At 31.4% G+C, this 13,821-nt stretch overlaps 2 protein-coding genes across 2 annotated transcripts; one reads left to right on the top strand and one right to left on the bottom strand.

Annotated features, from left to right (window-relative positions):
• Nucleotides 1-1,047: 1,047 nt before the first annotated feature.
• LOC123662531 lies at nucleotides 1,048-8,192 on the bottom strand. Its single transcript, XM_045597373.1, has 5 exons — nucleotides 8,138-8,192; nucleotides 3,191-3,268; nucleotides 3,110-3,147; nucleotides 2,613-2,763; nucleotides 1,048-1,343 (listed from the first exon to the last, which is right to left on the bottom strand). The coding sequence occupies exons 2-5, from the start codon at nucleotides 3,257-3,259 to the stop codon at nucleotides 1,125-1,127; spliced, it is 477 nt and encodes a 158-aa protein (XP_045453329.1). The 5' UTR covers nucleotides 3,260-3,268; nucleotides 8,138-8,192; the 3' UTR covers nucleotides 1,048-1,124.
• LOC123662555 lies at nucleotides 4,852-13,448 on the top strand. Its single transcript, XM_045597398.1, has 4 exons — nucleotides 4,852-5,111; nucleotides 5,693-5,869; nucleotides 11,677-11,804; nucleotides 12,444-13,448. Exons 1-4 carry the CDS (start codon nucleotides 5,018-5,020, stop codon nucleotides 13,230-13,232), a joined length of 1,188 nt encoding a protein of 395 aa, XP_045453354.1. The 5' UTR covers nucleotides 4,852-5,017; the 3' UTR covers nucleotides 13,233-13,448.
• Nucleotides 13,449-13,821: the final 373 nt, after the last annotated feature.

Genomic DNA, 13,821 nt, shown 5'->3' with positions numbered 1-13,821 from the left:
AACATTTTATGGAGTGACGAATCATCGTGCCGAAAGGATGGTTTTTACCGATTTTATGCAACTTGATTATTTTTGTTTATATATATATATATATATATATATATATATATATAGTATTGTATTGTATATGTATATTGTATATATATACAAGAATCGCTCGTTTAATAGTATTAGATTATATACATTTATCTGCTTATAAGAAGAGCTCAAACAAAAGCAAAATAAACGTCTCCTTTCTGGTTATGGTATTCGCATGTATAATAAAATCCCACAAACAATTTTGGAATTGTCTCAACATAACTTTAAAGTTTTTATTTCAAAAAAAATTAATAGATAAAGCGTATTATTCGGTGCAGGAATGCATGGTTGATAACGATGTGTGGACTTAGTGACGCTGTATATTTTATGCAACATGTTACTAATTTTGTACTAAAACACAGTTTATATACTTATTATTTTTCAAAAGAGTAACTGCGGAGTTTCTTGCCGGTTCTTCTCTGCAGAATCTATATTCCGAATCGGTGGTAGCTTTACTTTTACAAAAATAATAATTTAGTTTTAATTTGTTAAATGACGATTCGAAAGTCCTCATCAGACCTATTTGAATAAAGCTGTTTTTGGTTTTGATTAAAATCATTCAAGAAGTTAACCAAAGCAATGTGTTTGTCTTCGTAACTATTTCTTTTAATTTATACTCATTTTTCTTTTTGTGTAAGTAGTATTACTTACGTATTATGTATGTACTTACTTACTGTGTATACTAGTACTTTTTTATTTTGTTCTCAAGTTATTTATTTGTTTATGTATATAATAATATAGGTATATGTATGCGTATGTATTTATTTATGTATATGTGTGATATTTGCGCCCCTTTCCCACTAGCAATGCTAGTCCTCTGCCCAAACGTTGACTAGAGATAAGGCCGCCTTTTGCAACTAATACAACTTGATTATTTTTGTTCACTTAATTCAATTTTTGTTATCTTTTGTTTTGGTGTGCAAAAAAGTATAAATAAATAAGTTCGCATGTAAAAATAAAAGAAAAACATTAAAATTTGCGTGTTTTTTATTAGATGGTATAAATACAGCAGAAAGTAACAAGGGTTGGTGGTCTCTTTACATGATTTAAGCGAACAGTAGCGCAGATTTTTCTAGTATGTCTTTTAAGTAGGTCTTATTCTGATAAGGATAGCGATGATAGCGGCTTGTAAGAATGAAGAAAGGATCTACGGTGTAGCCAAGACCAGTGCATACGTGTAGGCCGCCGTTGCAGTAGTAACCGCGAGCACACTTCTGTCCGTAGATATCATCTTCCATTTTTTCAGTGCAAGTTTCTCCAGGTCCCTATATAACGAATAAAAAAAATCGTTTATTCCTTATTAAAAATAAAAAAAGTATATACTGGATGTTCGACTTCTAATTGCGTTCCTTTAAATGGGAGGTTCTGAAGGTAATAAGGATCACGTTCCACATGATAAAAATTTCCTAGCCCTTTTTTAAATTTACTTTGTCTCTAACTGCCACATATAACTAATGAACCGCATGTGGAAAACAATTTCTTTTTCTCGTAGATTGTTTTTCAACCGACTTCCAAAAAAGGAGGAATTTTTTCAATTCGATTATTTTTTTTTTATGTATGTTACATCTGAACTTTTGACCGTGTGGACCGATTTCGACAAATTATTTTTTAATCGAAAGGTAGTGTGTGTCAATTGGTCCCATTTAAATTTATTTGAAATCTAACAACTACTTTTCGAGTTATATCTAATAATGCGTTTTTACTTGACGCTTTTTTCGTCGACCTACGTTGTATTATACCGCATAACTTTCTACTGGATGTACCGATTTTGATAAAAAATTTTTTGTTGGAAAGGAGATATCCCAAGTTTAGTACCATGATAAGGAAACCAGGATCTGATGATGGGATCCCAGAGAAATCGAGGGAAACTCTTGAAAATCCGCAATAACTTTTTACTGGGTGTACCGATTTTAATAATTTTTAATTTAATCGAAAGTTGATTTTTGTCTTGTCATGTCATGTGTTACTTGACTATTTTTTCGTCGATCTAAGTTGTATTACTCGTCGATGTAATTGAAGTCGGTTTTTTTTTCGTTTGCGAGCAAACACAATTATTATTGCATATATACGCGGTTTCAAAAGGTATCGTGCGGAACGAGTCTATCGAAGTAGATCGTCTATTTAAACAAAGTCAAATTTAAAAATGAGCCAGGATTATTTTCACTCGGAACGTAATTTATTACACCTACAAAACCCCCCATATGAAGAAATGTAGTTAGGAGTCGAAGAACTTATATAATAATAAGAATAGAAAGGTATACATAATTAGCTTTAGTCCTATATTGAATGTATAACTTGCATTCCTTTAATCATTAAAATATGAGCTTGAGGATGTGATATGATGAGGATTGAAAATGTGAATATTCTGAAAGTAGGCATTGGTTATTAGGTAGTATTATATAGGTAGGTTTTTTCTATTTCCAACCGTAAAAACAGAAGAAAAGTGAAGGACATTTTTGTGAAAAAGTTTGTTTTATAATATGTAGTCAACAATAAAGTAAAAGTAACTACTTAAAATCTTATTTAATTTATACCCGGAAGCAGTCCAAACGGTTTCCACACTTCTCATTGTTGTAAGTACCCATAGTACATTTTTTGAACCGTTTGTTTCCTATTATAATGTCACATTTTTCTTGTGGAAGCAACCACCTGTGGGTATTTTCGCAAACTGGACATTCGACGATTCTGTAAAATGTAGGACGTCATACATTAACGCAAATGTTCGTGCAAAGCTCGTTTACAAAAATACCTAGTTATCATAAAGATACAAAATATAATTTATGTAAAAAGCACGTAAAAACTTAGTTGTAAGCTAGTTTAGTAAGTCTGTAGGCACATGAAAGATTCAAAAAATAAAATAATAAAATAATTTACAAATATATTCTACTTTCTTTTAAGCATGAACTACGAATGTATTCAGTCACGATGACTTAAATTTAAAAAAATACAAAAAAATATTTTTTGTGTTTTATATATTTATGCTATTTCTAAATAAAACTTAAACGAAAAAAAAAAATGCAAATAAAATTACCGTGATGTACACACAACAACAATTGACACAGAATTACCCTTCCATATCGAGTTGTGGCTCGTCCCTTTCAATAAGGTTTCTGGATTCGTAATCTCTATAATGAGCCAGACAATTGCCGACTATCAGGAGGATATAGATTACGGAATGCATGTTAGAGTTCTGAAATCAGTAATCATAGTTATTTAATTTATTAATGAAAGAAGGGAGAATACACCAGCATGCTTAGTATACCATATAATGATGTATTGCTATATAAAAGAAGAAAACAAGCAGGATCACTGGTCCCAAAAAAATAAAACTAAGTTTTACGATTTTAATTTGGCAATAAAAGTTTGAAAATAAAATAAAAAATAATGTAGATTTAATAGCGTTAAATATTTTACTAGGCATTTTTTTCTATCATGGTTTGAAACTCTTTCTTTTTTTTTCTACTTATAACATTCATGAATACCTTAATGATGGAAGAGCATAGAATTGGAAAAAGCTCGACTCGAGCTATGTCTATGCACTACTATGTCAATATATATATAGTTTTTTCGGCAGTTTTTCCTCAAGGCTTACATTAACGACATTAAATTTTTTTATTGTAACACGGTATTGACCTAAATGTTACAGGTTCATTTTCATCCGTTTTTAATTTTTTTCTCAGTGTTAATATTTGTCTTACATTTTAGTTTATCATTAATTTATTTCATACAGAAACAGATACCATAATTGACTATAACACTTAAAAAGTGAGCTGCAAATACCAGTAACATTTATTTTTAAAATAGGTATTAAATAATTAATAAAATTATTAATTGCAGCTATTGTTAAATTCATTCTAAGAATATATAAATGAAATGCAACGGAATCATCGGAATTATTCAACGCTATAAAATAACACTTTTAAACGTGATCGCTACATATGGGGTTCATACACAACAGCGAGAAAAATTAGATTTATTTATACTAATGTTGTAATAACTTCTTTTTGAATCATTAGTATTCTTTAATAATCACAATTGCCTAGCGTATGTACAAATGTCACGTTGTTTTGTTTGTACTCGTAGGTACGTGTTGTTTTTACGCCATGACGTGTCATTTAACACGTATTAATCTATTTTCATAACTATGACGAACAAACTTCACGAAACAAAATAAGAGTTATAGTTTTATTTATTAAAAATTTTAGAGGAAAAATAAAAAGGTAGGTACTTTCATCATGGTTCAAATTTTGGTATTCACCACAGGTTTGGTATTCAAACATTCACCTCGCGTGCCTGTTCGGTGGTAAAGTAAAAATATCGAAAAATCTCAGAAACTTTTTAATTAATAGATTTCTGGTTAAATGTTATTAAGTGCATAATTATTAATTATATTTATAATTCTTTTAGTGTTACTATCAAATATCTGTTCTTTTAGACCCAAATACTATTACCATTATTTATTCTTTTTAATATGATCGACATAATTTTTACAAATTATCATTTACAAAGATCATAGAAACTCTTTTATTATTAAAACTTTTCTCCCTATCACAATTCACTGACATGCTATTTAAAATTAAACCTAATTTCAAAATTGATTATCGCAAAGCATTTAAATGTGGAAATTTATCAACACGATGAGTCTTGCTGCATAACTTTCGGGTACAAATGATTTCGTTTAGAAGTAAAAGAGCTTTGGAATCAAAAGTATTTAAACGATTGGCACGACGAGGCAAGTGCGTCGCGGGTGCTTGCGCAAGCGCCGCCCGCCCAACGCCGCGCCCGCGATATGCGCATTCGTGAAACACAACTTCAACAATAAAGGCGTACTTCAAATTATTTCTGTGATAAGTGAACATACGTAAATCCGTTCAAAGGAAAAAACGATTCTGAAGTTAAGTTTTATTTTAAAACGTGTAAAAGCTCTACTACATAAATCATGGGTATGATTTCCCGAGTACGTGGACGCATTAGGAGTGATTCTTTCTCGAAGTTTCATCCAATCAAATCAGAAGACAAAATTGCAAACATTGGTATGTGAAATTCTGTAATAAAACATTATTAAACTGTGAATTTTTATATTACCTTTGAATAGGAAAAATAGTTTGATGATAAGAAACTTTGCACATGCTGTATGTTCATGATTGCAAGTATATAAATTAATAAATCCATTGATTGTTATTAAGTTATTTATTTATTTGTATAGTAAAGGTAACAGTTGTAAATAAATACGTATTGACTCATAGCATAAAGTTATAGTGTCACGAAAACTGACTTTCCTACTGTCTTTTGTAAAAAAAAAAAAATACAATTTGTTTGACAAACAAGCGTACGGCTTACCTGATGGTAAGCGAATATCGTAGCTTATAGACGCCTTCAAAACCAGAAGCATCGCAAGCGCGTTGTCGACCCTATCCCCCAATTTCCCCCAGGAGTAGGAAAAATAATAATATAACATAAGCTTATTGAACTTTTTTATGTCTAGTGACAACAAATCGTCCTTTTTAGAACGACTAAATATATTTTTAGATATATTTTTAAAAACGACTACTTTAATTTGCCTTGACGCTCCAACTACTTTAGTGATATAAAACAGCTCTTTTATTTTTTACAGTATGGCTGATATCATTAGTATTTTTACTCCCATATTGGGCTCCCAGAGGGTTGTTTGTCGCCCTGGGCGGTGCATGGTTAATGGCAGCTTACACTTGCTTAATGCTACCGCTGCTAATCTCCGCCAACTATCGCTACCCCGCTAGATGGTACCCTGCTGTCCTAAAAGTCGCACGAAGTAAGTCATTATAATTATAATTTATATAATGTTTGATACACAACTTTTTATTTAATTTAAACAGGAAAGAAACACCACCAACGTACAACTTGCTTAAAATCTATATTTACCTGTATTTAACTGATCAAAAGTATTTACTTAATGATCGATGCTGGATGTTTTTGTAGTATCTTATGATTTACGAAATTTACCTACTTATTGGAGCATATTAAGCATGTCTTCTGTGAACTAACAATTTTATTTAATTATTTTACTATGGAAATTAATATATTATCAAGACAAAATTCGTTGCATCAAAAGTCGTCCGAATGCTTCTAGGATCTTAGTTATAGTACGTATGTATATATATAATCGACATGGAAACACTTCACGAGTCATAGATACCATCGACCTTAATTGATTTAAGACTTTTGACAGAGAATTTAATTAAATTTAACCTAGTCAGTAAAAATAATAAACAATAATTCTATGATTCTTATGACATACAAATAGTACCTATAAAATAAAGATATTTCTTTTCATTTAACTATTTATCGTTTTACATTTCATATAAGTACTGTGTGTTTTATATACCTAAAGATTTTCTATTTTATTTCCTGAGAAGTAGTGAAAAGAGCATACAACGCCATTTAGTAAGCTGTTTTGTAAACAAGAGTAGAATCAATTGATTCGACCGCAGCTGTCTATGTTGTTTATAAACATGATGAAAATAACCATTAATGGCGCACATTCAGTGTTTACTGCGAATTAAAAATTGTATTACAATATGCATAATTATTCGCAGTTGTATTATTATCTCTGCGTACTTCACCTATACCTATGTATGGTACATATAGGTATGTTTATAGGCTTTAACTAAACAAAAAAAGAAAGAACAACGCCACCGAAGGACTAGAAATATTTGTTATGGTAAAAAAGTGTCTAAAATAATTGTCTCATAAGTGATTTTATACAAATTCATGTATTTCGTGGAACTTGGTAGTTTTATTGCTAAATGTACATCTTTAATTCCTATATAATGAATTCATCTTAAAATAAACTTATCAAAAATATTTTATTCCAAGAATCGGGTCACGTCAGTTTTTTGGTATCGAAAAATTCGTGAGTCAAGTCTTATACCTAAATATATCGCGTCTTGTCATCGAGATAAATGTTTTGCGAGCATTGAACATTTGAAATGACTTATGGCTTTACTCGTATTTTAATATTTATTTAATGTATATCTACTCTTAATTGATTTTCAATTATTATCTTTTTCACTTAGGATAATAAATCACATTCTTGAAATATTAATATTTAACTGTAAAAACACGAGATAAACTTCTAAATTTTTGTAGTACCAATATCTATATGTATATAGGAATACATAAAGGGAGTAAATAATAATAGATCAAAAACACATATGTAAATATATTTAACAAGTCCCACTAAAAATGTTAAAATTAAAATCAATTGCGTAGGTAATTGTATTAAAAATTGAAAGTAAAGATTAATATTTTGGCGAATTAATTGAAAAATTAAAATTAGTCACATAGTAGGTATTTATTATACTTATATTTTCAAACATCAAAGGTCAAAGTACGATTTAAAATAGTATATATAGGTAGTAAAAATGTTGCGTGGTGTTTACATATAGGAACATACCTATATAGTTATACGGTAAAGTCAGGTCATTGTCGAGAAGTTGAATGGAGCAACGGAAGCTGGCCCCGAGCCAGTATATTTGCGTCAGACCAATTTACCAATGCCTTTTTGACTTTTAGTAAATAAGTATTCTTTTATTTTTCAAGCTTAAAATTTACCAGATATCTTCACTGACTATGGTCTCGAAAAACGTTATTGTATTAAAGTCACAGTTTTAAATATTTATGTAAATTAAATTTAATAGGAACCTTATTTTATTAAAACATTATAGTTATAGTAATTTAAATCAGTCGTAGGTATTTATTTGATTTTCTTTTATACAATTTGTTCATGTTCTAACATAATTAATTATGTTAGACCAATTGTTAGACCAATGTCTATTCTAGCTTCGTCACTGTTATTTATAATTAGCTAAGACGTGGGATATAGCCCATTTCTATAGTTTTAAATCCGGTCAAGAACACTACACGGTACTTGGTACAATTACATGGTATTTAGTAACATGTGTGCGCCTGGAGAATTTTTTTGGCATTCTATCCGTACTTTATTTTAAAGTCAAAACTTCATTGTCCCCACAGGCTTTTTTATATATTTATATAGAATACTTTTAATGAATTTACTTACCAGAGTTATACTACTGAGCAGGATTTTTGATGTTGCTTCTGATGGATGGCTGCTCTGAACTGCTTTTTCCGAGGCAAGGGTTGGTCTTTTATACTCAACAATCCTTTGAAAAATTATTTCTTATAAAATATGGACAGTGATATGCCATACTAAGCATACAGAATTAATATTTAGTTAACACTAACAATTTTATCATCATATTACTGTCTTGATGAAATAAAGAATGTTTAATATACAATATATATAACGAAACAACAATAAATTTACCGAATTACCATATACTTACAAAAATATATATATTACTGTTAATGAAATGGAGCGGAATCAAACTTTTCAAGGCCTAAAACCCTCTTTCTTGTTCTTAATAATGACTAAACGGTACATTCGTCGGTGGTTAGATATTTTATGGATGTTTTAAAACTTCTTTGCTTATAAAAGGTTAGGACTCATTCAGTATGTAATAAATAAGTGTTGAAACGCTTAAATGCTTGACAAAGTCCTCTATTCCTTCAAAGGAGAAAGATCATATAAAGTATACATTAAATTGGCGCGCGATGACGCGTTCTCGCCACGGTCACAGCCCTGGTTTGCGACTGTTGCGCTGGCGGTTGCGGGTTCGATCCCTGCATATGACAAACATTTGTATTGGCCATACAGATGTTTGCCGTGGTCTGAGTGTTTGCGTTGTCCTTGTGGGTCTCCCCACTGTGCCTCGGCGAGCACGTTAAGCCGTCGGACCCGGTTAGTAGCAGTCAACGCGCCAACCCGCATTGGAGCAGCGTGGTGGATTAAGCTCTGATCCTTCTCCTGCATGAGGAAAGAGGCCTATGCCCAGCAGTGTGATATAGCAGGCTGAAGCGATATATTAAATAAAATAATTGTATTGTTGGTTTAATACTGCATTTACATTTTCTTTATTTCTGCTATAAGACGTTTTTCACCATAAAAAATATGTAAATAAGCGAAGTCTAAGTCCTATGAATCGGAAAGATTTCAGTGGTTTTAATACACTGTGACAGTTACTACCTTGAAATTTTCTCGGCTATATAAAATTATTTTTTTATTAATGTAAGATTTTTTTTAATAATAATTATAAAAGGAAAAAAGGTCAAATAAATTTGAAAGTCAAGACATCTTAGGGCAGCGTTTTCCATTCGCTGGGTCGCGACCCGGTAACGGGCCTTTAAAATAATAATAATAATAAATACTCTTTATTTATTGTATTGTTATAACTCCAAGACAGAAATTTTTTAAAAATAATCTGTGTATTAAAGTTTTTACGAAAAACTGATAGTTCCAAATTCTTGCATTCTTCTATAGTAAAACACGGTTACTTAATACGGTCTGAAAACTTATTCCTCGAAAAAAGAAATAAATAATAAAAATAAAAAATATTTACCTACTGAGTCTCCCCATTCAAGACTTAAAGTTATAGTTACTATAAAGAATCTAAAAAAGGTTTATTTTCAAATTAATTTGTAACGAAAAATGACATAGCTATTCAGTATTTTTAAGAGACACGACAGTGGATAGCGGCTAGTAAAATGAGTATCTTGCAGATTTCTTTGTTAGGAAACTGTAATAACATAATTAATTTAACAATAACACCTACGAAGTACATATCATTGTTTTATTAGCTTTGTAACGTCCTACTGCTGGCCATAGGTGTCTACTGCAGAGTTGAGGATTTATTTCCTACCATGAGTAACAATTACGATCAGGTTTCTATGATAACAACAGACGAGCTGAGGGTAGCTTGTGAGAAAACCCATAAAACAGACACCCAGACTGATAACAAATATTTACCCCAGCTTTTTTCGAAGTTATAATTATTATGTTAGGCCTTATTGGAACGAAGTTCCTTACGGTAGGCTTTTGACATTTGGCTAGGCGACCGAACTGAAAAAAATGTGATACTAAAACCGTAAGAAAAATATATAACAGAAGTGACGTAATATCAGTCACACGACTGTATAATATGACGTTTGTAAAACTAAAATATATCTAGTAAACTTTTTTTAAATTATTTATGTAATTTTATACTGTCGACAAAAATAAATAAAGCCATATGTTTTTTTTTTTTTATTTCACTTAATAGTTTGAATTATTGTTATTATTATTTTTTTTTTGATTTATTTTATTATACGGTATTTATTATTTTCTAAAATACTAAATTTCCTTAATACTTTTATGTACTTAATTAAAAACCAAATCAAGAACTAGAAAATATATATAAAATTCAAAATTTTCTTTTTCAAATTGTGTTGCTTCTATACTACCCGAAGGAACTTTGTTCCTACCTGGTGTCCCATGACACCACATAATTTTTTTAGAATACTACATTATACGCTAGTGTGTTCACACAGCGTAACAGTCGATTATTGCAATTTTTCAACAAAGGCGGTCTTATCACTTAGTAGCGGTCTCTTCCAGACAACCTTTAGAAATAGGAAAATATGCATTGAAAAGGTAGGTGCAGCAGCGCAATTATCTGTATAATTTGTAAATAAAACATTATGCGTGCAAACATGATAACATCAAATTTGTTTCGTAATGTAAATTCGGCTTAATCTTTTCACTAGCATAGACTACAAACTGTTATATAGGTACAAGCTTTAAAACGAAATCATTATATTAGACCCATGAAACAAATTATCTTAATATATATAAATCTCGTGTCACAATGTTTGTCCTCAATGGACTCCTAAACTACATAACCGATTTTAGTCAAATTTGCACACCGTGTGCAGTTTGATCCAACTTAAAAGATAGGCTATATTTTATTTTGATATATTCTGTTATTATTATATTTCAGAAAAAAATAAGGTGATACGAAGTTCGCCAGGTCAGCTAGTATACTTATAAGCTTGAGTTTAATTTTTTATTTCTTTATATTTTTTTAATATGAATTTACAGTTATAATAATACACAATTAGAGTTTATACATATTAGAAAATTACAAAAATCAATTAAAAATTCACAGATAGACATGAAATAGTAATTAAGGCATAAGTTGAGCTCGCAATAGAAACAACTTTTATACACATATTGATATTGGCGTGGGATGGTTTTTATTCTACTTCAAAATAAATGTTTGAAAGCTTGCGTCTAGCAGAGATATGACTTAAATTAAACAGATCGAAGTCAATAGTCATACACAAGTCATTGAAGTGTTTACCAACTCTTAGAGAAAATGAATTCCGCCTATAATTGCTTTTTGCCAAAGGCACATCATCATCATCATCATCATTACAGCCTATACAGTCCACTGCTGGACATAGGCCTCCATAAGCTCACGCCAAAAATAACGTGAACTTATGTGTTTTGCCCATAGTCACCACGCTGGGCAGTCACCAAAGGCACATAAATAGGTTTAAATTTTAAATTAATCGTAGATATCCTTTGAGTTTGGAACTCTATACAAGAGTTCATAGAAAGATTTATTGTTACTGAAGGACCAAAAAGGCCGTATAACATTAATAATATTATTATAATATTGTACATATTATAATGAATAACACATCATTATTTTTATACAGAAGTCGCCCACCGTCTTCGCGCTCCCACCTCTCGTGTGCTGGGAGTGCTTAAAGCTGCGTATGCGCCGATCGACCGTGCCGAGAAATTATTTCTTCAAATGAACAACCTATCCACAATGATAAGTCAGGTAGATAAAGTGTACTCTTCTCAAGATATAGTAACTATTAAATGTGACAACTAAATATAGGTTATCTGTAAATCGAGACTTCAAGTGAATCTTAGCCAAAAGATTGTAAGTGTAAATGGAAGTTAGTGCTGCTGAATTTTCCTGAATAGGTTGTTATTATATAGAACCGTAGAATACAATTAATAATATTAAAGAACCAATTTATTCAAAACCAGCTGTGTCTGCGACTTCGTCCGCGTGGAATTTAACAAAAAAGTTATTGTTCAATCCACAGAGTTATAAAATAAATTTCTAAAATAAAAGTAGCCTAAGTTACTCCTTACTATATCAGCTATCTGCCAGTAAAAGTTCCGTCAAAATCGTCTCAGCCGTTTCAGAGATTAGCCGGAACAAACAGACAGACATACAAAAATTGTTAAAATGTTATTTCGGTATATGTATCGTGTATACATCTATATGAATTTAGTAAAAAGCGGTTATTTTAATATTACAAACAGACACTCCAATTTTGTTTATTTGTATAGATTTTGTTTTGACATTTTACGTTTTCAATATTCATTTCAATCAACAATCAATTATTGTAATACTTTCTAACCATTGTTCACCGTAATAAAAAAATCCTATTGTTTTCTATTTCAGCTACTCATATTTACAGCATGCGACCGCCTCCTTGTATTTCGCGGCAGATTGACTTGCCTCTACTCGTTGATGTTTTATAACGTCATCACGTACTCTGTAAACTATGTTCGGGAAATTTGCACCAAAGAAGATTGGTCTCCATACGTCAATGTGACTCGGCATTCCCGAGTTAAGCATCTCGCGATGTCTGCAACAAAAATAGTATTGGAGTGGACCAAAGCAGTTACCTTCATAGTCACGATGACTTTTATTCTTTTAACCCTAGGTTTAGAGCAAGGCTTAGAACATTTCCGTCCGACAGCCCTGTACACCATCGTTACAGGATCTTACTATCTTCTGTCCGAGAAAACATTCCTAGAACTGTGGCCGATTGCTTTATCTGTATTGAAGTTGGAGCGACTCGAAGGCATGGAAACGCTATATTGTGGAGTTTGGGCGAGAGGCATAACTACTGCTATAGCAGTTCCTCTAGTCCCAATGTTGGCATGGAATGAGCGCTGGCGATTAGCATTTCTAGTTATGTATATTTGTATCATTGTACACGGACGTCATAGACTAGGGGAAGCATTATCTAAGTTGAATGAAGCTCAGGGATCCTTAGCTAGGTTCAGACGAGCGACTGCTAACGAACTCTCAACACTAGAAGATGTTTGTGCAGTGTGCCTCGGTATAATGAAATCCGCAAGAGTAACGCCTTGCGCTCATTTCTTCCACGCGGATTGCTTGCGGAAATGCCTCGCGACGTCTGATAGATGTCCAATATGTGTAAGGGAATACGTGTTTTGCTAGGAAAGGTTTCAATAAGACTGTTTAGAACTCGAAAAACATTCTTGTTTGAATTATTCGAACGCTATTTTTTTTTTGTCTGACAATTGTGTGATAAAGTTAGTGTATGATAAGAATTATGTTATATTTAATGGAAAGGTTTATTAGGCTGAGTCACTAAATGTAGTGACTTAAAAACGAGGTGATAAATATTAAACTGTATTACAAGCTAGAAACTCATTATGTTTTGTACTTATTCACAACACTTAATTTAGACTACTTATGTTTTTTAACGGACTTCCAAATACTTGTGTTTGCTAGCAAACGAAAAAAACCGACTTCAGTTAAATCGACAATTAATACAACGTAGGTAGACAAAAAAAAAATTAACAAATGCACTAGTCGCCACTACGATTTTCGAAGGTTCCCCTCGATTTCTTTAGGATGCTCTCATCAAATCCTGGTTTCCTTATCATGGTACCAAAAAAAAAAGAATCATCAAAATCGGTTTATAAACGACGAAGTTACCCGCGAACATACATAAAAATATATATATAAATATTTAAAGTCAGTTTTTTTTGCGAGCAAACACCATTATATAAAATTTATATAT

This window comes from Melitaea cinxia, chromosome 18 (genome assembly GCF_905220565.1).
Source record: "Melitaea cinxia chromosome 18, ilMelCinx1.1, whole genome shotgun sequence".
NCBI classification, from domain to species: domain Eukaryota; kingdom Metazoa; phylum Arthropoda; class Insecta; order Lepidoptera; family Nymphalidae; genus Melitaea; species Melitaea cinxia.
The sequence above is the reverse complement of the archived record's forward strand: the minus strand, read 5'-3'. Positions and strand labels throughout refer to the sequence as shown.